Source organism: Pseudoliparis swirei, chromosome 17, assembly GCF_029220125.1.
Source record: "Pseudoliparis swirei isolate HS2019 ecotype Mariana Trench chromosome 17, NWPU_hadal_v1, whole genome shotgun sequence".
NCBI classification, from domain to species: Eukaryota; Metazoa; Chordata; class Actinopteri; order Perciformes; family Liparidae; genus Pseudoliparis; species Pseudoliparis swirei.
This window is the reverse complement of record NC_079404.1, coordinates 17,895,917-17,921,033: the sequence shown is the minus strand read 5'-3', so window position 1 is coordinate 17,921,033 and position 25,117 is coordinate 17,895,917. Positions and strand designations below refer to the sequence as shown.

At 42.4% G+C, this 25,117-nt stretch overlaps 1 protein-coding gene across 2 annotated transcripts; it reads left to right on the top strand.

The window, feature by feature from the left end:
• The first annotated feature begins 835 nt into the window (after positions 1-835).
• rgs17 (regulator of G protein signaling 17) lies at positions 836-22,575 on the top strand. 2 transcript variants are annotated; one of them, XM_056435684.1, is made up of 7 exons: positions 836-1,633; positions 4,264-4,546; positions 5,583-5,680; positions 8,232-8,362; positions 14,657-14,731; positions 14,807-15,038; positions 15,723-22,575. In XM_056435684.1, the coding sequence occupies exons 4-7, from the start codon at positions 8,256-8,258 to the stop codon at positions 15,909-15,911; spliced, it is 603 nt and encodes a 200-aa protein (XP_056291659.1). In that variant the 5' UTR covers positions 836-1,633; positions 4,264-4,546; positions 5,583-5,680; positions 8,232-8,255; the 3' UTR covers positions 15,912-22,575. The 2 variants fall into 2 exon arrangements, with proteins under 2 accessions (XP_056291659.1, XP_056291658.1); XM_056435683.1 differs by lacking the exon at positions 5,583-5,680.
• Positions 22,576-25,117: the final 2,542 nt, after the last annotated feature.

Genomic DNA, 25,117 nt, shown 5'->3' with positions numbered 1-25,117 from the left:
TAAATGTGCATGCATAAAGAGGACGAATTACCAGACACCAGATACATATAGTAATTACATCCACTGCAGGACGGTTTTCATGCTAACCTCAGTTCCTCTATTTGTTGTGCCTTCTAGCACCAATCCATGAGATTGTGGTCTATCTGCACCCCCGAAACTGTGTGTGTGTGTGTGTGTGTGTTTGTGGAAGAGAGAAAGAGAGCAGAGTTGTGATGCCCCCCTGTGTTAACGGGAGGAACATATAGTTTGCACAGTCGTCCCTGCTGAGGCGACTCTCGCTGCAGATGCAAATTGACAAAGTGGAACAATACCAATATATACCCTCGAGTTAATGTTGTGGAAATAATCATGACTGTTCAAGCTTCCGAAATGTAAATAAGTAAAAAAGAAAACGATACTCTGGATCACTTTGTGTCGAAAGATTTCTAATAATATGGCGATGAATGGATGAATAGAAAAATTAATGAATGGAAACATTAAGTCATGATTAGAATTATCAATCTTCCGCATGTCAGGAATTGGTTTTGGTCTCAAATAGACCTTAACTGTAAAAACATTGACACACGGTCTGACCTTAGACAAAATGATTGCCCATTAAAAAGCGATTACAAAATGATTGTTTTGTACCTCAGAAGCTTTATTTTACAGTCTCTTCACAGTCTCTTCTTGTATCCACAGCCCTTGTGCAGCTTATTTTTACAGTTTCTACTGAGCAGCTTTCATTTAAAAACACCTCAGAATATATGAAACTGTATTGTCATGCCTGCTTATAAGGAGAGACATGGAAAGAACAAGACAAAAAAGAACACAAAGAAGTGCTTTATTAATCCTTTAATGTATGGGGAAAATCCATTGTTAGATATTGACATAAATGCACAGACTATGACAAAATAACCACATGTCTATATAATACACTGTAGAACCATTATACTGTAAACATGGTATGAAATAACATGTATACATACATCATAAAACACGTTATGGTCATTATAAACACACTGAATAGGCAAACTATAACAACAACAACAGGCGAGAGGAGTAAAAGACAAAGATGACTCCCAATACTGAGGTGATTTGATGTATAACACTTCAGGAGATTGTGTTTGTGAGTTTAAAGAAGCTTTTTATAACCTTTATTACTGGCTTATAACCTGAGGACACATTTCCTCTTGTATGAATAGGGGTCGTCTGAACTTTATTACCCACTTACTGTGGTTATCCTCTCAGACAGACTGTGTTTTACAATCTCATTGGATTGGGAAAGATGGGTTTATTCGTGTTGTCTTGTACACGTTTCATGTCGACTTGAAGTGAAACCCTTGCGTTTCGGGAGTCGTAGTGCAGCGGGGATGCAACGTGACCCTCTGTGCGTTACACACCGTCTGCGGAGCCTCGGCGGTGCATCTCCTCGCCGACTGCAGCAGCCACAGAGCAGCGGTGGCAGCGCGCCTGCGCAGTGCATCCAGGGGCTCGGCGGCGTTCGGTGCTGAAGTGGGGCGGATGGCAGAAAAAACAGCGGCGATGGACATTTCACTGCAGGATTCCCGTTTACGATGTCGTTAAACAAGCAGCGGGACATCGCGTTTTTTTTCACCCACCGCCCACGGACACTGACAGCCCGTCACGGAAGGGGGTAAGATGCCAAACGCTCCGCGGTAACGCTCCGCACGGGGCTGGCTAGCTGACGTTAGCACGGCGCTAGCGGACACCTCCTCCTCTCGCGGTGCGGAGAGATAGCGGATCTCCGGGGCTGTTTGCTAAAGCTAGCGAGCAGAAAGTGGGTGGTGTTTGATATCTTGGGGAGGGAGGGAGGGAGGGGGGACAGTCTGCGACAGTCTGCGCTGTGCACCCCACCTCCTCCTCCCCTACACCTCTCTCTAATCCGTGTATCACTCCCTGGTGTCAGGGAGGGGATCTCCTCTCCTCTCCGGGCCGGTCCGACCAGCTGCGGCTGATGAGCTCAGATGGTTCGGACCGTGCGCGAGACCGAGCGCGAGCAGCTAGCCAGCAGAGCTAGTGCACAGAGAGAGAGAGCGAGAGAGAGAGGGGGAGAGGGAGATAGCAGGGTCCGATGAGCCTGCTTACTTGTTGTCTGAAGATATGAACAGGCCTTCAGGCGGATGCCGCGACAGCTCGGTCCAGAAACCGTCTTCTCCTGTTGAAAGTTAATTTCGCCACTGCCGTGACTTATTTCGACCTTTTGTTGTTGCTGCTGCTGTCTGTGTGTTGGTGTGTTCCTCTGCTGTCAAGAGCTCGCGTCGTGCACAGCTGAGGGAGCACCCACGCTGCAGTCTCCCATGGGTGTGTTGAGTCAGAGGGAGGATGACCTCGATGAAGGCCACAAAATAAAGTTGTTTCTGTATTGTGCAAGTGGCCGGGTTATGTTGCCATTTCATCTCATTCATCTTGTATAGTTTCATGCAATACCAGCCAAGACAGCTGGTGTTAGAGATGTGTGTTTTGTGGTTTTTTAGGGTTAAGAAATGTTATGATGCAAACTTCAGTTTCCCAAGACGAAAATGATTTCCTGGTCCTTCTGTCAGAGTTAACACAGCTCGAGTGTGCATTCCTTTGTTGTTATGTGGAGTCTGGCCTATAACGTGATCAATAAGATGATTTAATGTCTATTAGACTCATCTGTTGTCTGGTTTGTTTTAGGGCTGCAAATAGCGGTCCCTGTCATTATTTATTCATCAGCCGGTTATTGCCTGATGGGCAAAATTGAAAATTCATCATCTCAAAGTCCAAGATGACGTCTTCAAAGGTTTTGTTTTGTCTGACTTACCAAAACTCAAAGATGGACAGTTTGAAAAAGCACATCTAGTCAGCAAATGTTCACAATTGAAAAGCTTTAAAAAAAAGAAATTGTCGGAAAATCAATTAATCGATGATCAAAAAACGGTATTTTCCAAATTATTTTTCCGTCAATGGCTTAATTTAATTATTTCAACTCGAGCTCAGCGCCTTACTGAGTGACTGTGGCCATCTTCCTCTTGGGACATGCAATTGAAACAATTACTAGTACAACACAAACGCCTTCTCTTTGCACACAGCGAGGCAAAATCCTTACAGACTTTTAATATACAAGGTCAAGTTTAGTTTTTAAGCCTCTCTCGCTTAGGAACTTTAAAAAAAATACATTAAAGACATTATCTTATTACTATTTATGTAACTTCTCTTAGTTTTGATTTAGGCTATCTTGCTATCAAAGGCAAAAAAACAACAACTAAAGTACATAAAATGTAATTTAGGCATCGCAGAAACATAATACGCTGTGACCCACTATCAATAAGATTTTTTAATTATACATAGTTTTCAAAATCACTCAATTGTTTGACAAACAAATGAAGAAAAGATCTTCGATGTCTCTTGTTTCCCGATTTTAGTCACTAAGTTGCAGTCCACTGGTGATAGCTGATAAGATAGAGTCTCCAGTGTTGAGGTCAACATGAGAAGACTTCTTCTGTTATGAGGAAGCGAGGCGCTTTGAACAGTAATTCCTGTATGCAAACACGCGGCATGAGAGCGACCCAGGAAGCTCCGTCGCCTTCAGGCTCTGACTCAGTTTCCCTCAGAGACTAAATGCGGCTAATGGCATCCGACTGAGTGTTGGGTCGTGACACCCCCGATGAGCTTAATCCTTTTCACGACGAGTGGGACAGCGACATGTGATGAAGATGATGAGGGTGATACTGCATATGGTTCATTTCCTGATCTTTTGTCTCATAGCATGTCACAAACAATGATGTCGTGCAGAGATGCCAAAGATGTGTTTATAACTTACGAAAACCGCAAAGCACCGAATACACACATTTTGACTGGACGGGAAACATTTCAGCATCAACTTTATTTATTTTTTGTCGAAAGACCTTTTTAATTCATCAGCTCATCGTGTCAGCCTTTAACCAGCGTGACCGTGACATCATTTATCCACCAGAGAGCACTGACACGTTTATTTGTCAACGTTAAAGTCACAAATCGGGTCACAAACCAAATTGAGAGGTTTTTTCGTCAAAGATGTTTGTGTCAATAAATTGATATGAGCTGACGGAGCCGATATTAGATCATATGTCTGCAGCGACACAGTATGTAGTGAATTGAAAATCCGGTCGCAGCATTGGCCAGTGTGCACTTGTGTCATTACTTTAGCAACTGAGATATCTCCGTGCGGTTTTCAACAAAAAAGAAATTCCTGAATTTCTATTTCACTTGCAGAATAAACCGATCCCATTGTGATGTTGACCGTTCCCCCCCCGTTTTCAGATGCTGACCCTTCACCGCTCCCTGTACTCTCACGTCCATAAATGAGCCTTTCACCGAGATCCGAGGAAGCCTAGGAGGGGACGGCGAGCGAAACACAAGAGGAGCGGGTCAAATAAGGAAGCAAGGGGAGGAAGTGGTTACATTTCACATCCGCTCTTTCCAGCCGGCCAGACAGCCCACCAGCTTGGTCTCCCCCTCAATCAGCCTGCTATCGTCCAGCAACCGATTACCTCACGCCATGACTGCTCGGTCTGACCTGTTTTTAGGAACTCGCTAATTCATGGTAAGTTTGACTTCAGTCTGGTGTGATTGGGATGCTTCCCTGTTGTGGAGCTCATACCTGGAGGAGACATTGGAGCTCCATGTGTACGTCGTTTTAATGAGAGGCCTGGGAGAGGGAGGTAATGATCACCTTTTCTGGTTTAAAATGTTTCGGATCAAGAGAAAGAAAAGAATTGGGTTTAAATAAATATCCTCTATCAGGCGCAACATGTCTTCAAGGTAAAAACAAGTTTGTTCGTTCCGCTATCACCAGTTTTGAGTCGAGGTTTTGGAGAGCAAACAACATTTCTTTAGCGCTGTTGTTCCAAACCAGAGCTTTTACACTCGGAGTAGCCCAACTCGTCAGATCAAAGGAGAGAAAAAACTGAACATCAGGTCCAATAAGTTGCTTTCAACCACATACTTGTGGTCTTCCTCAGTGGATGGATGTCATCTCCATGACAACTAATTGTTGGCAGAACAACTGAGCAAAAGCTTGAAAGTCGACTTTGAGCGAAACGATTAATACTAAGTCTTTGGACTCGTACCGCCTGTTATTTCATTCCAGATGTGTAAGGGTGTATGGACCTTCTGGACATTATTGTTATGTTGCAATTATTGTGATCCAGATGATACGGGGTATTTCCAATAAACCAAACAAAAGAAAATACACACCTACCAGGTCCTTTTATATTCTTTGATACACAAACTCTTTAGATGTTCATTTCTTGTCGGTGAGAGGAAAACCAAGACAAAAATATCTGGCAAACGTGTGAAGAGGCATTGAACACACAATCAAAAGGCGATCTGAGGAGTATAAAATAGGTTTAGAGGGACGGGAATCAGAGTCAAAATAGAAGATGTTGCCTCATGAAGCATTTTTTAGTTCCGTCTACATTAATAAAATCTCGAAAAGTGAGGTTTCCAAAAAACCCTGCATTTCTGGCACATCTTGTAGCTCTCTTTGATGTCATCTCTTTTCTTCTCTTTTCTCCATCACATCTGGGTGTATTTGTATTTGCATGTCGTGTCAATGCGGCCTCCTTCCCCGGGTTCAGAACAAAGCCGGGCCCTCGCTGTCGTTTGCATCGAGCTGCCTGTTTCTCCACAGATGCTGCCTGGCCACTGAATAACTGATGGCCACTCCACCGGTCAGGTGAATACATTTGCATATCAGCCAGGTCGCCTCAGCCCTAACTGCTCCGTACTGTCTCACCGTGGTAGTAAAAGGCATGTGCGCATCCAGAGTAGAGGTGAGAGACTCCTCTGTTAAGCGCACTCGTTTTTCATTTGGATTTTTAAGTGTTTAATGAGGAGTTTAATTTGAGCCATGACTTTGCAGGTAAGAGTTTCTGGGCTGCAGTTCATTAGTGCTTTTTATTAGCGTTACACCGGCCGGTCAAATTAATCTTAAATAACCCCAAATTGTGGAGTGGAGTATGTGATCATTATAATCTCCTCTATCTGGCAACAGGAGAACTATTCATTCCAACGTCTGCTTCACCGTGTGTCGTGTGTCGATTTTGTCCGCTACAGATCACGAGGGGAAGGTTTTCCCGTCTTATTTAGTGCATTACAAGCCAGCCATGTGTTATCTTCTGCTTGGAGGAAGGTATTATCTCTGGTCTGGTATTATCTCAGGCATATGAATACGTTCATTAGAGTGCGTGCTCTTTTTATTTTGAGTAGCCTAAAGGGTCGTTTGCGCGTCGGGGCCGTTGTGTTCTGTTTAAGGGGCTCTTCACACTCCTTCTACTTGCAAGGCCGAAGCCACTTTCACCTTCAAAGTCTCCCTAAAGGCCAGGGTGACCCGCGGTGCTGCCCGGCACAGGGTGGTCCACAGCGGCTTTAAGTGAGAACAGACTGGAGCTCTGTGCAGTTCCGTGACAAAGGAAGGAACGTTTTGGGTAAACGCTGCTCGGTCTATAACTTTGTTTGTTGTATTGAAGAAGCAGCCTTGATACAATTAGAACAAATAGTTTCTCTCTGTGCACATTTTAGTCTCCAAGAACAACACTGGCCCTCTTTTTGGGCGGTTGCACTCGATACATTTCTCTTTTTCTGTGCTCTATTCAAAGCAACCAGACAAAACCAGTCATTTTACCTCACAGAACACGCACCGTGTGAGTCTTCTGCTGCCTTGATCAGTCAGTGTGTGTGGTTGCTGTGTTCTAACCCTTTAAAACACTAAAGTCAAGGCAACCACATCCTGTCCATTTGGATTTTGTGTCATCTACATGAAAGATACAACATCAGGAACATCAACATGAAAGCAAAACACTGGGCAAACTCTCCGTTCTGTCTCTTTAAGAGAAATCCCAAATCTGCTCTGATTGGATTGCGAGAAGAATATAGGGGGGGGGGGGAGGGGGTACCCCAATGGTATATTCTCATACCTGCAAACTTGTCACCTTTCGGTGAAATTCGCCGTTTTGAAATTAAAATAGGTCATCCACGTGAACAGTGTAGATCCGAAGAGTTTTTGTTTTGGATAGGGGGGGGGGGGTAAATTGGACGGCCGGCGTTTATGAGATTGGAGTGAGACACGGAGAACATGCGATGTGGTGATCTTCGCAATAAAACATCTTTGATGGGACACGTCGAAGGAACAGGCTCCTGGAACAGAGTCATGAAACAGGAACAGACTCATGAACAGGTTCATGGAACAGAATCATGGAACAGAATCATGGAACAGAATTATGGAACAGAATTATGGAACAGAATTATGGAACAGAATCATGGAACAGAATTATGGAACAGGCTCAAAGCTTAGCAGAGCACACAAGTAAAAAAAGAAAAAAAGAAGTTGGTTCATGAATGACTTTAACCATATTATATATAATGAGAATGTAAAGTTGTTATTGCTATTATTAGGGCCTGATCACTGAATTATTCAGAGGACCTTTTTTTCTTAAAATGTTTGTTATTATTATTTAGATTTGCGGTCAGAACAATCAAAAGACCGTAGTTATAAAAGCTTTGAGGTGTCATCAAACAACGGGGATGTGGTGTAGAGTCCCAAAAAAAAAAGCCACCTGCCCCCCCCCCGTTGTCACCTTTTTCACCCCTCATGAGTTTGCAGGTATGTATTCTAATGAGCCTGTATGTGACATAAGGGGAGCCACATCTGAATGGTTCTTCTTCATCCTGTGTCTGTGGGTTGTTGGGCACAGCAGGTCATCAAATGTGCACAAGCACTGAGCCCGACGTGTCCGCTTTAAGTCGGTGTGGTCGTCCCTGCTAAGATCCTCATCTACCGCCTGTGCAGAGGATGATGCGCATTCTAAGGCCACAGTGGGTTAATATGAGAGTATGCTTGTATTTGTGTGTATATACTGCAAACGCGTGTCTGTCTGCGTGTGTGATTTAAAGACGCTGTTTCTCCGTGTCTGCGGACATTGAAACGAATGTGTAGTCTTTCAAAGCCAAGAGAAGATGTGGCTTAATGCCAGAAACCCTCGAACCGTACAAGGAAGGGAATCCTCTCGGCCTTGCTTGAGTGTTCTCTCTCTCTCTCGCTTCATCTCTCTTTCTCACACACACACACACACACACACACACACAGTTCCTTCTATGTTTTCCTCTCTATTAAGAACATATTGCTAGCGAATCAAAAGTAAACATGGGGTCCAAATTTGATACTGCACTCTCTGTTGTATTGTTATTAATTTGGAGGGTATTTAACGGTGTTTGTTTTCTGTGTGAAGCCCCGAAGTGTGAGTGGAGTGGAGATGAGAAAAAGGCAGGCGGCGCACATCGAGGCCCCACCCCAGGCCCCCGGACAGCCCCGACCCAACAACTGCTGCCTCTGCTGGTGCGGCTGCTGCAAGTGTCTCTGGTAAGAAAATACTATGCCATACTATACAATACCATAATATACTATACTGTACTATACCATCATATAATATACTATACCATACTAATAATATAGCATAATATACTATACTGTACTATACCATCATATAATATACCATACTAATAATATAGCATAATATACTATACTGTACTATACCATCATATAATATACTATACCATACTAATAATATAGCATAATATACTATAATGTACTATACCATCATATAATATACTATACCAAACTAATACTAAAGCATAATATACTATACTGTACTATACCATCATATAATATACTATACCATACTATACTGTACTATACAATACTAAAATATACTATACTGTCCTATAATATATTATAAATGTACTAAACCATAATATACGATACCATCCCATAATAGAATATATATACCATACTACACGATACCATACATACTATGTTATTTTTGTGTACTGGTTGCCGTTGTCCTGTACTTAAACGATACTCAGGCACAGAGGCTCTGCAACGTTCATTTTTAGTGAAATGTTTCTTTGTTTTTGGGGGGGAATAAATCAAGTGCATAAAAGGCGGCGGCAGCAGCTCGCTTGGGAAAAATAGTCGATGTGCTGAATAGATTATGGAAACGCTTTTGCCGAATAAAATTTGACGTAGCAAACCCTTAACTCCCATGACCGATCGGCCGTTTTTACTGTCGGACTCGTCTCTGATGTTCCCATAACATGCGAGTGCTGGTCTTTGTCTCCGGACAACATTAAACATGGCCAGTATTTCCTGACATGAAAGAACAATTGAAACTCGCCCAACTGAAGGAATAAAAAATCTATATTTTTCTTTTGTAGATGCAGTCAAATGTTCATCCGATTTGTTTTGTTTCTGGTTTGCAAACCAAACTTCTTCTCCTCTTCTACTGGTGGGTGACAGCCGTGCGGAGCAGGACGTTATAAACAAACTGCTGGAGCCCAGTTTATTTGCTCCAAACCGGTTGAAGGAAACAAGCCTACTACACATTTAGTTTGCAAAAGTTTGCTTTTGAACAGTCAAATAGAAGGATGGCAAGACAAGTGGCTATTATTCCTTCTAGAGTTGAAAGATTTAGATAATGAATCGATTAGTTTATTTAGCCACACAACAAAATGTGTGTGCTCACAGTTACGGGTTACAAGCTTGTACTTACTGCCCTTGAGCAAGCCACCGTCTCCTCTTTTGCTTTTATAAACAATCTATGCTGTAACCCAGTTTATTTGCTCCAAACCAGTTGAAGGAAACAAGCCTATTACACATGTAATTTTCTAAAATGTGTTGAACAATCAAATAGAAGGATGGAAAATGGCAAGTGGCTATTATTACTTCTAGAGCAGAAAAAATTAGAGAATTAATCGATTAGTAGATTGACAAAACATTGATCTGTTGTCAATTTAGCTAAATTCTTCAGCAAAATGCCCCAAAGTATCTGGTTACTGTCACGGTGGGATTAGGGTGGACCCAAATGCACGACTCAGGAGACAATAATGCAAATAAAGATCCTTTACTGAGAGCGTCGTCAGGAACGGAACAGACAGAATAATCAAACGCACTGTGAAACGCTCGAGGGCTTGGTCGGAAAAACACAAGACAATCTGGCAGAAAACAAGTGGAAGTGAGGGAACCTGAGTAGACAGGGACTAATGAGGGAATGGGCAACAGGTGAGATGGGCATGAAGACCAGGTGAAGGTAATGAGGGACTAACGAGGGAATGATCAGAGGCAGGTGAAGGGAGTTGGACTGACGAGATGGGAAGCAGGATCTGGAATGACATGATAGTCAGTGAGACAGGATGAAAACATCTAACACAAAAAGGAAGGTGTGGAGCTAAACTGTTACAGTTACAGCTTCTTCAAATGTGACTTTGATTTTTATGTAAACTGAATATCTTTGGCTGCTGGGAGCAAAACAAGCGAGTTAGAGGCCACGCAACAAAACATGTGCGTGTGCTCACAGTTACGGGTTACAAGCTTGCACTTACTGCCCCTGAGCAAGGCACCGGAACCAGAAAGTGTTGTGTAGCTCCTGCCGCCGCTTCACTGTGGCTGCACTCTTGCCGGGAGAGAAGAAGAGTGAATGAAACATTGTTTTCAGGCAGTGAATGGTGAATGTGCTGCTTCTTAAACACCACTTCATCTGGAGTGGTGGCAGCTTGTGGACTTGAGCGCTCTGTGACTCCACTCGGTGTTGCTCAATCAAATGCTGGCGCCACATATCCATGAAATGATCCTGGAAATGTGTCTTCAGTTTGTTCATTTTACCATGGAGGCTGGGAGGGACCATTTCCCTTTTTTCAGTGCACGTTTGTGTCAGTAACATGTAGATCATCATATTTTTATTTATTTTGTACACTCGTATCAGAATCTGTGAGAGTTTAAGAGACTCACAGGAGATCTAGTCTGCCGCTGTGGTGAAGTTCAGGGACTGCAGGAGAACAAATGTGTGAAGGGGTCACAGGGCTACGGAAATGACAAATATTCCTTCTTAAAAACATGTGGAGTTGAAATGAGGATTTATGTATTCGATACCTCCTCATTTCACTGTAAAAACTCAAATAAAGTGTTAGCTGGAGGAAGATCGCCTCAAAAGTTGCTATAAATATCCCATATCGCCGGTTGCCCTCACTCAATTATTCAATGCAATGTCCGCCAACACTTTTCTTCCCATGGAGAAGACATGAAAACTATTTTGTTTTGGTAAATGTCTGCTGTCAGTCAGCCTGGGGACGGAGTCGGCGTGGACTGGATGGCAGGACGAACAGTCTCTCCCTGTGGGGATTCCCAGTAAAAATTTATATTTCATTTTCACTTCATGAAAGTGACATTGTTTGACTCCCATCATGCGGTGCATTCAGTGCGCGTGAGGCAGACAGCCTGCTCTACTGCTGTGAACAACATTATATATACTATTATAACTTTTTTTAACATTGAGAAAAACTCATTTGAATATCCTGCAGAACGTTTTCTTAATCTTATAATGTTGTAATATTTTTTTCTTTTTAAGTTGTTTTTTACTATATCTACCCTCACTCTTAATGCTACTATATTCTTGCACTAGTGTGTCAGTATAAGCTCTTATTCACTGAATGTTTTTTATATTATCTCATTTTTGTATTATGAATACATCTTTGATCAAACTGGCACAATAATTTCCTCCTGGATTAAATTCTATTTTATCATATTTAAATTTAGAATACGAGTCGACAGCCCTGATTTTTTTAATTTTTCTATCCATCCTCCTTTTCTCTATTTTCTCCCCTTCCTTTCGGACCCCTCCTCACCCGCCCTCAGACAAGGCCCTGATCTCGGTGGAGTGCTGTTTCTATTTCCATCCACACATCACATGCAAAACAGCTGTGAAGAACAGCCTGTATATTTAGCTGTATTGTGAGGGAGCTGTAGCTAGCGTAGCTTATTAGAACCGCACAATGGGGACTTTGACAAGAGGAAGGAGAGAGCCTCCACGGTGTGACAGAAATAGACGTCTCTGAGTGTGCCGCATTGTGCACTCGCCGTGTGTGACTGAGCTACGACAGACCGAGTGGCTGCCGTGTGGGTCTCAAGTGTTGACACAAAGGTTTTCACTTTGTGGACTTTGAACACGTTGCTTCGCGCTCACGCTGCTGCTTCCGAGTGCTATTTATAGCCGGAAGAGTTGAGCTCTGCTTCTCTCAGTTGAGCCGTATTTAGAAGTCGCTTTCATCGTTGATTGGTCCGCCCAATCGTTTTATTGATCCATCGTTTCAGAGTCCGGGCTATAAAATGTCCAGGAATTGTAAAACGTTATTACTATACACCAGTGGCGGCTGGCGAAATTTTTTTTGGGGGGGGCGCAGTTGGGCGACGCGGTTTAAATAGCACTCAACAATGAGAAGAAAAGAGGTTTTGAGTAGAATATTGTAAAAACCAAAGCTTTATTTCAAGAACACAGCGTGCTCAACACTGTCCAATAACAACTATCAACACACTGTAACTTTGGGCATGAGAGGTTCAGAGCAGAATTCTTTAAGAAACATTGGGTTGGGTTTTAGAGGTTTGCAAAATAAAAGAGTTTCACCCTCACATGAAAGAGGTTCAGAGCAGATGTTACAGATGTGGAACGGGCATGGAAGAAGTCGGCTCAGATGGTGGATTTTCCCAGCACTTATTTATTCTGCAGAAGACAACAGAACACACACATTTGCCTTCTGATCTGTCTCTGCACTTCCACTTCCCTCAGCAAAATAAAACCATTGTCCATGGAAGACAGGACCACATTAAATCTAAATAATAACAATTCTCATCAAAACCATGAAATGTAACATACAAGGGAAAACAGAGACCCTAATGGACAAAATAAATAACTACATGAGCTAGAGTCATTTCAGCAGAAACAGAGAAAATTCTAACTTTGAACAAAAGGAAACACATACCTGCAGAAGACAACAGAACACACACATTTGCCTTCTGATCTGTCTCTGCACTTCCACTTCCTAGACACGCAAAACACAATTTACACAAGGAAAATATACGTCGGGCGACCGGATGTAGCTAAACAAACGGTGCCAAAGTGGCTCAATGAGACCGCCACCAAACGTATATGTTGACGGTCTAAATGACACGACAGCTGGACGCCGTGATCATATTACCATTACTGTATGTAACATAAACGGTTAATTTTATAAAAGAATATAGCCAAAATAGTGCAACATCGTTTTCACTCAACTCACCCTCAGCAATATAAAACCATTGTGAGCAGGGTTGCCAGGTCTGTGTGACAAAACCAGCCCAATGGCCAATCAAAACCAGCCCAAAACCAGCCCAATATCAGAACTCAAAATATGCCCGTGCCAAACCATATACACTGCTTTTAAAGTCCAACAGCATTGCTATCATTGCCAAATGTATTGTAATATCTACAAAGTAACAACATATGTTTAGTTTGCCAGCATTAAAAGCAGTTTTCCTCAAGTTATTTCACCTAGGTCCTAAAATGGCCTTGTGTAATTATACAGTATATTATCATAAATAAAATGTGTACGTGCTGATCTGGAGTCAGTTTGGTAGGATTTGGGTATGAATAAATTATTTCATTTAAAATATGGATTTTTATTTAAAGATATTCATGTAATTTGCATGCAAAATAGGTCTACCCAACCAAGGACAAAAATTCAACCGCTAACACTTCAAAAGTGGCCCGATTCCGCAGGAAAACCGCGGACCTGGCAACACTGCTCTATGGGCTGAGGGAACATACGGGTCTCTGATCTGCCGAATAATCGCACATTTGTGCGCACCAAGATTCCAGTTTCATCCGCCAATGTGAAGCCGGTCATTGCCAAAACGACTGAAATGTTGTATCGATGCTGTACACACACGTTAGAACAGCGCCTCGAAAAAGGGGAGGGGCTTCTCTCCGTGATAATGGCGATATATTATATTTTTTCACATTAACTTAAGTGGTTGTTGACAGGGGCTTACGGTCTCCCACACACATTTAGCGCGTCAACACGGTATATTTACTATTTAAATGATTTGGCATATAATGTTTTTTGACAGGATTTTTTTATTTATTTTTCTTCTTCTTTTTTTTTCATCTCCAAATTTTAAGAGGGGCGGCGCACTAGCGCCCCCTATGGACGAACCGCCACTGCTATACACTCAAAAGTGACGAGATCATCGTTGAAGATTTGCTTGAAAATAGCATCAAAATGATTTCATTGATCAATCAATCAATAGTTTCAGCTCTAGAACTGAGAGATTAGCGCACACAGCTCTTATTAAATAGTGTTGACTCCAGCCCCCCATGATGCGCTGCATACTCCAACAATTTGTTATTGCATTTTCATTAAGTTTATAGAGTAAATAAAGTCACAGATTGCACTTTTAGCCTGAAAGATGGGTCAAACTAGCGATGAGACAAACCTACGTATTGGTTGTTACTGATATGATCTTGTTAATTGGCTCTGAATGTCCTTCGTAAAGAGAAAATCAAGTTGTCGCATATTTCTTTTCAAGGATGGTGAATGCCGATTTGCATGTGGATACATTTTGGCATCAAAAAATAAAATCACGCCCTCTCTTTTAGAAGTGCTCTTTTGATCCCAATCAATATATTGTTGCATCCCCATCCGTGCAAGATGTCATTCGGATCTCACTGGAACTCTCCGTCGACAAGTTCATCTAATACCAACTCAAAATCGTCCATTTAAAGTGCCAGAAACAGGTCCAGTCCACTTGTGTTTTGGCGAGCACATTCATTTCCTGCCTCCTTTCCAGGTCTGAAGACAGGATGGAGAGGCGTGAACGACAGACCTGCACCAAGATGGACAGCATCGAAGCTGCAGATGAACGGTGAGTCCAGCCGCCGTGCATGTTTGCGTCAGTCCGGTCTCGTGTCCGTCTTCATTTGGTTCCGTCCCACTGCAGACAGCCCGGTCTGGACGAGTTGCTGTCGTGGGCACGGAGCTTCGAGATGATGCTGCGCCAGCTGGAGGGCCGGGAGTTCTTCCGGGATTTCCTGCGCTCGGAGTACAGCGAGGACAACCTGCTTTTCTGGTTGGCCTGTGATGAGCTGAAGAAGGAGACGGATCCCACGGTGGTGGAGGAGAAGTCCAGGATCATATACGAAGACTACGTGTCCATATTATCACCCAAAGAGGTACCGGCTCCATTTGTGACGAGTAAGCAGGCGGCTCCAGGGGACGGCGGTGTCATGTGTTGAAATGTGCAACAGACATTCAGAGTCTTCGGATTAGGAATCTTAATGACTTGATGTAGAAAGTCAAGCAAAGTCCAAGTACGCAACTCATATTCCTTAGCTCCCACTAGCTTCTCGCACGAATAACTTTACTGCTAGCAAAATACCTCCGCTAATTAATTCCATGCTGTACTTTATAACTGCCGTGGTTATATCAGAGCAGGCGAATAATACGGCTATTTGGGAATTACCACTTTTAAGTGTATTTTATAGAGTAATCCCGACTTTATTGGTTTAGAAGCCAGATGCAAACACTGCCCAGCTTTACTTTGTACTCTCTCTCTAACTGGGAACGTTGGTATTGGCAGTGGCAGAGGGAGTACTTTTGGCCTCAGAAGTAAAACAATTAACCATCATTAATAACAGACAGTGAGTGAATGAGAGGCAACTTCAGCACAATGTGCTGAAATATAATTAAATCATGTTCTAATACGATACTGGATAGTGAGATGAATAATAATGCATCAAGTAATGACAAGTAATGTTTGAGTAGTCGGAAGACGAGGAAAGTACAGTCCATTTATCATTTACCATTTACTGAAAAAAACTATGGTTAATAAATCTCATTTATTGTCCTCATCCCAGGTGAGTCTGGACTCGCGGGTTAGAGAAGGAATAAACCAGACGCTGGCGGAGCCCAGCAACCTGATGTACGAGGAGGCCCAGTTCCAGATCTACACCCTGATGCACCGAGACTCCTTCCCACGATTCCTCAACTCCTCCGTTTACAGAGACCTCCTGGCCAACAGGAGGCGCGCCAGCCTCGACACCTAGACTCCTCCCCCCCCTTGCTCATCGCCAACGAGACTACTACTTAAACTTCAGATTCTACTATGGTGCCAGAAGTCGGGTTTGGAAAAGCTCTCCCTCTTTTTCTGATTGAAAAGACTGAATGACATCCAAGATAGCTAAGTTGTTTTTTTTATTTATATTTTTTGAAGCAATTTATATCCAGTTCTCCACTGGAGCCAGGTCGGCCTTTGCTGATTGGTTATTGGTCAATTTAAGACCATTGATGCTGGCCAGGGATTGTTTTGCTAGCAATTTGTGCTGTTTGTCACGGTTGACTGGCCGACCCACGCTTCAGCTGTCGGTTGAGATGGCCAACCCGATGGCCAGCTGCTGGTTAACTGGAGAAGGACTCCTCAGTCGGTGGGGACGGAGAAAGAGAGAGGGAGAGAAGGAGAAAGGACAAGCCGACTGTTCCTGTACTGTAATATTTAGACCTCATGCTTTCTTCTCTCACTTTCAATATTATCTCTCTTTTGCTGATTCCTACACATTGTTTTGTTTTTCTAATTCCGTCCCATTCCTCAGATGTGTAAAATTTAGTTTTACATTTTTCTACTGTCCAAACATGACACCTTGTTGTTAGCGGGAGTTGGGGGCGCCCCCTGCCCATTTAACCAGTAGAAGCTCTGGCTCTGCATGTAACTCTCTCTCCCTCCCAACAGTAGCTTGACGATGTAAGCCGCGGACTGCAACCGTTTTTGAATATTGCGACGTATTAGGACTCTCTGTCTGAATGTCTACATTCGGCGAACTTCTGCCAATTTGAAGCTCACTGCAGTTTTTTATTGAGGCGATTTGACGGCAGAAGCACCGACTCATCCATCCATCATCCATCCACACACCTGTCCATCCGTCCATCCGAGCACTTTCCTTTTTTAGGATTCTTTAACTGGGAGAAGTAAGGGCTAGAATTGTGGTTGTGCAGCCACAAGTATTATTACTACCCATGACCTTTAGACAAGAATCTCTCCACTGAGAAAATCACAACCCCTTTACATGTAAGAAAATGCAGCACAAGCGCTGCTGGAGTTTTTGTGGAAAGCAACCACAGTTTGTCCAACGATCCCTACCTCCCATCTTCTTCTTTTTTCCTCCCTCCCTCCTTCCAACTCAGACCATCACAAGCACAGGTGCCAAATGTGGAGGGGGGCAGGGGGGGGGAACCCCACCCCACCCCACCGCAGACTCCAAATAGTCGTCTACATTTAGAAAAAGAGGGATTACCTTTGGGTGTTGTATGAATCGAGCATTATGGAAAGCTGGTTCTACTCTGAGAACATAAGCAGATGATCTCATTTGAAAGGGTTACTAAGCCCTGGCTTTTGTCTGCGAGCCTTTAGCTTTAGGAATGTAGGTAACGTGACGGTCCCGGAAGTTGGACGTCCGGTATCGCGCTGCAGCCACGTGACCCAGGGTGCCAAACATGATGTCAAAGATGCTGTGAAGCGATATCAGATGTGACTGGTCTCCAGGCTGCAGAGTCTTTATGGTGCATGTGTGTTCCTCCAGCAGATGGAGCTGGGAGAGTGTTTGGTCGTCCTTCAGTTAGCTACTGCCCATTAACGACACTCTTTTTAAAATTCCTTTTAACCAGAGCTAGTGAAGAGGGTTGCTATAATAATGCTAACCTGCTAGTCCTCTCAACCAGGCCAACTAGGTTCCAGCATGCCTGTGCCACGCTAATCCTCCATCCCACTGCCAGCCCTGACACACTCTGGTTTGTTTTTCTAAGCCGACTTTGGCAGCATGCGATGATAATGTGTGTGTGTGGTACACACTTAACAGAAAAATGTAGAGGAAAAAAAAAAACTTAGAGGGTCTTGCCAAATGTCCCATTAACATTTTGAAAAGGACACTTGTGTTTTTGTTGATGATGTGAACATTTTAACTTTGTTCCCGGCCTGTGGATGTGCAGTAGACCGTGCATGAATGCAGTATATGCTGTTGTGTTTCATGAACCGGGCCTCCCGAGTACAATCGCTGACCTCTTGATTTGGTCGCAGTATTAAAGTGTCAATGAATCGGGGCCACTCCTCACTGCTAAACGTCAGCATCCATGTTGCCATCTCCTTTAACTACCTGAAGTTCACGTGCCAAGTCGGGTCTCGATTCAACTCAAGAGTCGACGGTGCAAGATGTCGAGCAGACTATTGAAGTGCAATTGGATGTAGTGATTTTAGATCGGAGTCTTTTTGAAGCTGTGTCCCACTATGTTAGATTGGTTTTGAATTGTCAGAAGTTTATCTTATAAATGACGAACTGCAACACTGTTCAGTACTCTAAATGTTTTTAATGCCACTGTTGGATTATTCTAGCGACTAGCTGCCTCTAGTTAATGTTTGCAAGTTTTACAAGAGGACTTAAATATGAAAAAAAGATTATTAAATGTATCTTAAAAAAAGAAAGAAAATGTAAGTCCTCTGCGAGAGCCGCATGAGAAAAAGAGAGTCCATGGATTCATGGGCTTTTGAGTTTCCCCCCAGACTTCTATTCACGTACAGCGATAACACGCGAACTCAGCGAAGCTGCCACGTCACAACCAGGCTATCCTATTACTACAAAAGATGAACGTGTTGGTTATAAATACGGAAAATGTACAAAAAGGCAAATGTTGCAATGTTCCTTCGTGAAAATATACTATATTGAAACCTTTGGCAATACAGTGCTCACAAACAGACGACATTAATACCCAGAAGGACTTGACAACGCTCGGCTGCCGTGATGAAGAGCTGCATGCACGCGCCCAGTTGATCACAATGTCATGACACTGAAGGATCCGTTGTCGAACGTACTCATTGGAGCAATTTTCATTTCCTGGAAACATTTTCGATGTTGTATTTGGACAACTTTGTAACCTTTTGACCGGGTAGAAAAAAAGCCGGTCACCCGCCAGGCCCTCTCTCCTGCAGACAAACCGCTCCTCTGCACAGTGCGCATGCGCTCCCCCGAGGCCGGGACACAGCTCTTAACACGAGCATGTTTCACCGAGAGCCAGACGATGAAATCCTGGTGCAATTAAATCACGTTTACATTTCTAGATTGTGAGGTGTGTGTGTACCTTTTGCTCTCCGTCCCGGTGGCGTGAGCCGAGCAGCCAGCAGGTCTCTCCGCCCAGGAGCACTTTGCATGGTTTCCGGGGAGGACGGACACAGCGGAGACCCCGGCGATGGGGTTTTGCCGGGAGGACGGGCGTACGTCCTTTCTTCTTAATTTATTGTGACTTTCACACAGTGGGGGAAAAAGTACACTGTTGTTAATTTTTTTAATAACTGCATTTCAAATGTAGATTTGACAAGCAATGATGATGAAGATGTGAAGTGATGTCGCGTCATCGCTGAGTTTAGAGTGTTGTCTTTACATTTCCGTGGGTTTCTGAAACGCGGCCGTGGTTCTGATCGACCGCACAGAGGTGGAGAGCCGCCGGGTCCCGATGGGCTGCGGGAGGGTTGCGAAGCTTTGGCCTTAGTGACACGTTTTATTTTGTATTTCTTTGTATAAAAAAAACAACAACAACACAACAACAAACGTCTCTGTGGGCTTTTCACTACCTCTCATGTTGGTTAATTTATTTCACATCTAGTTGTCAATGTAAAAGTTGTTTTTAGATCTACTTGAAGCCTAACACTGTAAACAAAAATGTGCACAGAAAAAAATGACTGTATATGACCAGAGGGGTTCAAGAGCGCTTGGTCTAGTCAACATTATTTGTTTGTTTGTATGTATGTTTGGTTTTAATTGTGCTGAGCTGAACTAGATTTTGCATCTCTAAAGAATTCAGGAATCCACTGTCTAAGGGCTAATCCCATTTTTGCCTATGCAAATCTGTTACTGTGGGTGAGTTGGGAAAGGGCGAAGTACCATACCTGTCACCTGTTTTAGATGGACCATGGTTTACAATGCCCTTTGCTGATATTCTTCAATCTTATTCAGCAAAAATGTACGCTTATTTTTTTTCTATATAAATATTTTGGATATATATCTATATATAGAGAGATATATAAATATATATATATATATATAACGAGTAATATACAGAGACAAATAGTATATGCCTTTGTGATGATAAAAAAGAAACTTAGCTGAAAACAAATACATGTGTTGTTGTCTGACATTATGTGGCTGTGAGCTGGAGTCGTGGTGAGATGATATTTTAGATGCCTGGAACTCAACTGACTGTTAAGCGACGGACTGAAAGGTCGACTGACTGTCAGGAAAGACTCACAGATGACCCTGTGCAGTATTTCCTAATTGGAGGCGGAGGGGGGGGGGGGGGGGAGGGGATATTTATTAAACGAGCAACTTCATGACTTTCTGTGCCAGATATTGTTATCCACCCCAGCCTGTGAGGCAAATAAGGTATTCTGGCCACCCAGAACAGAGTTTTTTTCCTGTCACATTTAATAATTTTTAAAGCTAGACGGTGTAACTTTTGCTAAACAAAGGCCATTGTTGCCACTGGCGATTGTGATAAAAAACATTGTTTAGAGTAGAGCAAGTAGAGTCAAGACATAAAGTCTGCAAACTGACCCAGTAATGTCATTTAAAGGGGCGGGATCTGAGCAAAGTGGGCTAGCATTAGCTAATATTAGCCACCGAAAGCTAGTGGTCGCACCAGACCAAAGGAAGGCTGCAAAGCAAAAACCTGTGCGGATGTAAAATCGAGCAAAGTTGCCTTTTACTGCTTATGAATTTGACTTCTAATCTGGAAGATGCAGACATCTGCAAGATTCAAAAGTTGCATATAGTCTAACTTTGAAGGGCTGAGTTGGAGAAAAGTTGTGCACTGTCCATATATCCAATAATAAAAGAAGAGAAAAATGTCTCTTGATGAAATAATGAACATGTTATCGTTTGTTCAGTGGACACCCCACAGCGTGGATTTGTAATTAAATGTGTGCAGCACCACGTCGTCAACAAACAACAGCTACTTATTTTTCTATTCTTCAACTTGTTCTTTTTGTAGCCACGTGCAGTCAGACTATCACTGTGCTGAAGGAGTCGCGTTGAGGAGGAACACATCAGCAAAAGTGGGGGCACTGTTTTTAAAAAATACGAATGCATAACGTGAGAAAAGTCAGTCATGCGTTACTCGCACGGCCATTCACTCAGCTCTTGAGGGCCGCTTTTAGCTTTGAGTTAAGGGTTGATTTAGGTCTAAAAATGAGTTTTCTAATCCTCTATAGAAGGTGTAGCTCATGAAATGAGACGAGGAGGGTTGACGTATAGATTGATTGTCCACCATTCCTGCACCAGGGCTAAAGAAGGTTTATTGACAGATGTCGGTTTGAACTCAACCTGCTCCGTGTGTTTCCTCAGTTGAATGTGGATCCTCTTTAAGCTTCACAACAGACCTCAAGATCTCTTTCTGTCTCCTCCGAGTCTCTCCGTCCGCCCCACGTTCTCTCTGAAGCGCCACACACAACATCCCCCTCTTACAGCGAGCATGACACTGATGTGTGTTCCTCCTGCTGACACCCTCATGTTGTCTTTTTTTGTATCTCTTCCAGAGGCGTTTGTGCTACTTTAGGAAAGAGATTATATTTGTGCAGGTACCTGGTTGAAGTTGGTTTCAACAGTTTTAGGCAATCACTTTTCTCTTTATTGATTTCGATGCCTACGCCTCTTGGTTCTTGCCGTTGTCGACATCGCCGTCGTCGAGAGATGATCTGCAGGTGACGATATAAAGAATTTGACTGTCACTTTACGCGGTTAAAAAAAGAAAGTGACATTTTTTCTATTCAGCATGCTTTTTGCTAAATAAATGAAATAATTCAGTTATTTGCTATAAACGATACTGTATGAGTATGTATTCAAGTACTGCAGTATGCAGACAATTAAAAATATCAGAAACTCTTTTGAGAGGTTCATATTTTTCTTCTCGTATGTTTCACTAATATTGACGGTTATGGTTCCGAATTCTTGTTTCGAGTGTCTCGTGAATTGCCAGAATGACAAAATGACCCTCTTTGTATTCACAAATATAAACCATGGTGGGTTGTTTCCACATGCAGGGCAATTCTACCAGAACAGTGATGGTGCAGTGGGATTTTTAATCAAAGGTTTTGTCAGTTGAGCTCAACTTTTCACTATTTTTCACTGTTGCTTGACAGCCCTTGATGACGACTGAGATCCTAATTGTTTTATTTACATCAAGGCCGGTGAAATAAAGTCCTTGTGCTCACGAAGGGTCAACAAGTTAGCGGGGAATAAAATGTATTCTTTATAAGTTTGCCACATGAAGCAAATATGACCTCAAGGTTACAGATGTAAAATGTTGAGATGAGGAAATGACAGTGTGTTGCCAAAAGTTCAGATTTGCTCTTTTAAAGCGCCCTGAGATGCAGAACTCCCTTCACTGTAGCATTGAAATTACTTTCCTAACTTGTCAGTCGAACATTGGTGAAACATCATCCTCTGTGAAACATCCTCCTCTTCACATCGAGCCTCATCTTACAGGGACGTGAATCTGTGATGTAAGACAGTTGGTACAAATTCAACAGCACTGAGCATTAAGTCATTTGTTGGCTACATTGTGAGAAACATTTAATGATGTTGGTGTTGGCAACCTGTGCATGATAATACAATACACATGTGACTGTTGACTGAGGACAGTAGAATCAAGATTAAAAGAAATATTTACACCCAAGTCTTGTTGAAAAAATGTGGACTTTTATTTTCCTAAAGACCTGCTTGCTTAACAAATGTACAGAAAGAATTGTACAAACATTTTAAACACTTTCCTTGCCAAGAGTTTAATGAGAAGATCGATACCACCCTCACATGTGTGCGCTAACTGTGAAGCTACAACCAGCAGTCAGTCACTTAGCTTAGCAAGGACTAGCTGGCCAAAACTGAAGCTCACTGATTTATCTCCTTTGCTTAATGCATTAAAAACTAAAGTGCAAAAACATCTATTTATTGTTGTACGTGGGTGTCAGACTATCCCATAACGGTTTGAAGAATCATTTTGCTAAGCTAACCGCAGCTGACTAGCTTCATATTTATCATACAGCCTTGACAATGGCTTCTAATGTAGCTCTACAAGGAAAGGGAATAATGGTACTTCCCAAATGTCAAGCTATTCCTTTAAAAAAAAAAATAATACATATATATATATTTATATATATATATGTATTATTTAACCCTTGTGTTGCCTTCGGGTCATTTTGACCCGATTAAATATTACACCCTCCCCCCGCCTTCGGGTTAATTTGACCCCATTCAATGTTTAATGTCGGTGTTCTTTCGGTAGTCAACAAACAAACATAAAGTGTCTCACACTTAAACTTGGAAAACAATATTAATTCTAATAATTTTCTGGAGGTTTTAATTGCTGGCGTCAAATTGAACCCAAAGGGTAAAATATGTTAGTAAATATAAAGGTAACAGGAGGGTGAAACATTGAATCGGGTCAAAATGACCCAAAGGCGGGGGGAGGGTGTAATATTTAATCGGGTCAAAATGACCCGAAGGCAACACAAGGGTTAAGAAATGAAAACAAGGTTGAATTAGCTTGACACACTGGTCAATGAAACTGTCCCACGATGCATCTTTGTGGATAAAATGTGCCACAATTGTCATCAACCTTTTTGTTTCAATGTGAAGTTGTCTGAATATAAAATCTGTTCTGTTGGACTCGAAATGTTCCTTACGGAACACATTTTCTTTGTCCCTTTGCGTTGCTGTCGTGGTTTTTGTGTCATACCTGAAGACTTTTGAAACGGGCATGTTGACCATGTTGAAGCGGAGCTGATGTGGATTACAAGCGACTTTATCAAATCCAACTGGAATTGTCACTGTCACAAAAGAAAAGCGGTTGATTATATATAAAATGTTTTATTACATTTTAATTAATTTTAATAACAGGTTTATTTCAGTCCTTGTTTTCAATTTCTTACTTTATCTCAAAAGACACACACATAGGTGTTCATCAGCCTCTCGGGTCACATGACTCACCGTCACGTTACCAGCGTGTTAAGTTGTGGTACATTTTGATCTCTCTGTTTACACAGTTGACACCTTGCATAAAGAGAAAACTCCCACCTATGGTAACTGCCCTTGATTATTTGTAATTTAAATAGTGCTGCAAGAGAAAGAAATCTTAATGTAACAACTTACAATAAATACTCAATCGATTTTTGCCAAATGTGAGTGTGTCTTTCTTTGACTGGAGGTGTGGGAGATGATCAGTATCCAACCTGTAGATACATTATTCCACATTGAACTGTGAGGGGGCATTATTTAATTTTAAAGCGCTTGCAATTCGAAAAGGAAAAACTTTTAGCAGTCAAGATTAGTTTTACGCTGTGAAAAGGAAATGATCTACTCCATGGGTGGCATTGATGTCTGTTGTCTGGTCGGTCCTCTGCTGAAGTATCTCCTCAACTATCTGATAATCGGGTCATTCTGTAGACATTCACAGTCCAAAGGGGATGATTCTTGCACGTCTTCGTAAATATTGGATTGATTGCCATAACATTGGGTACAGACGATCACTTTCCCTTCAGGATGAACTGTATTCACGTTGGTGATCCCTTAACTTTTTTAATCTCGCTCCAACGTCGAGTCAAAATGAGAACGTGTCGAGTCGACCAGACTGGCTCATAGACGGCACCCATCTTGGGGAATAGAAAACCAAAATTCAATACATGTCAATGTAATTTTTTGGATTACATTTTGACAAGTTTATAAGCATTTCAAGTTTTATAGACACTTCTAAGAATTATTTTTGCAACATCTTTAGAAATTCCAGTCTAAGTGGAGCAATGACCCAACTCAGTCTCTCAATATTTTTTATCTACACATCTAAACACATTTAATTTAATCACCAGGTGTTGTCAGGCTAAATGTGTCTCTAAATAACCAACCTGTGAATAGACAACTGTTTGATGGATGCTCTGTGGTAGGACTATTGTATCGTATGACTGCATACTGCAGATGTCTGCCACTCACCTCCGTTGCCTTGGGGAGAAGCTCAGATTTCTAAATAGAGGCCAAAAGGTCTCGGTGGTCGTCAAGGTGTCAGGAGATCAGATGGAACTGAAGAGTCTTCATTTCTAAGACTCTGTAGCATATAGGAAGCCGAACTTTCCACCACATTCTTGTGCCTTTGTCTGGTGTTAGTCCCCTCGCCTATTGTCCAGGGAATGGATGACAGTCCAGCACCACAAGGGACCAGACATAGTTAA

Bases quoted from the DNA above. Each gene is read 5' to 3' on its own strand.
- rgs17 (XM_056435683.1), top strand. The intron at 14,732-14,806 runs GTGAGTCCAGCC...GTCCCACTGCAG, and splicing joins ATCGAAGCTGCAGATGAACG to ACAGCCCGGTCTGGACGAGT. The intron at 15,039-15,722 runs GTACCGGCTCCA...TCCTCATCCCAG, and splicing joins CCATATTATCACCCAAAGAG to GTGAGTCTGGACTCGCGGGT.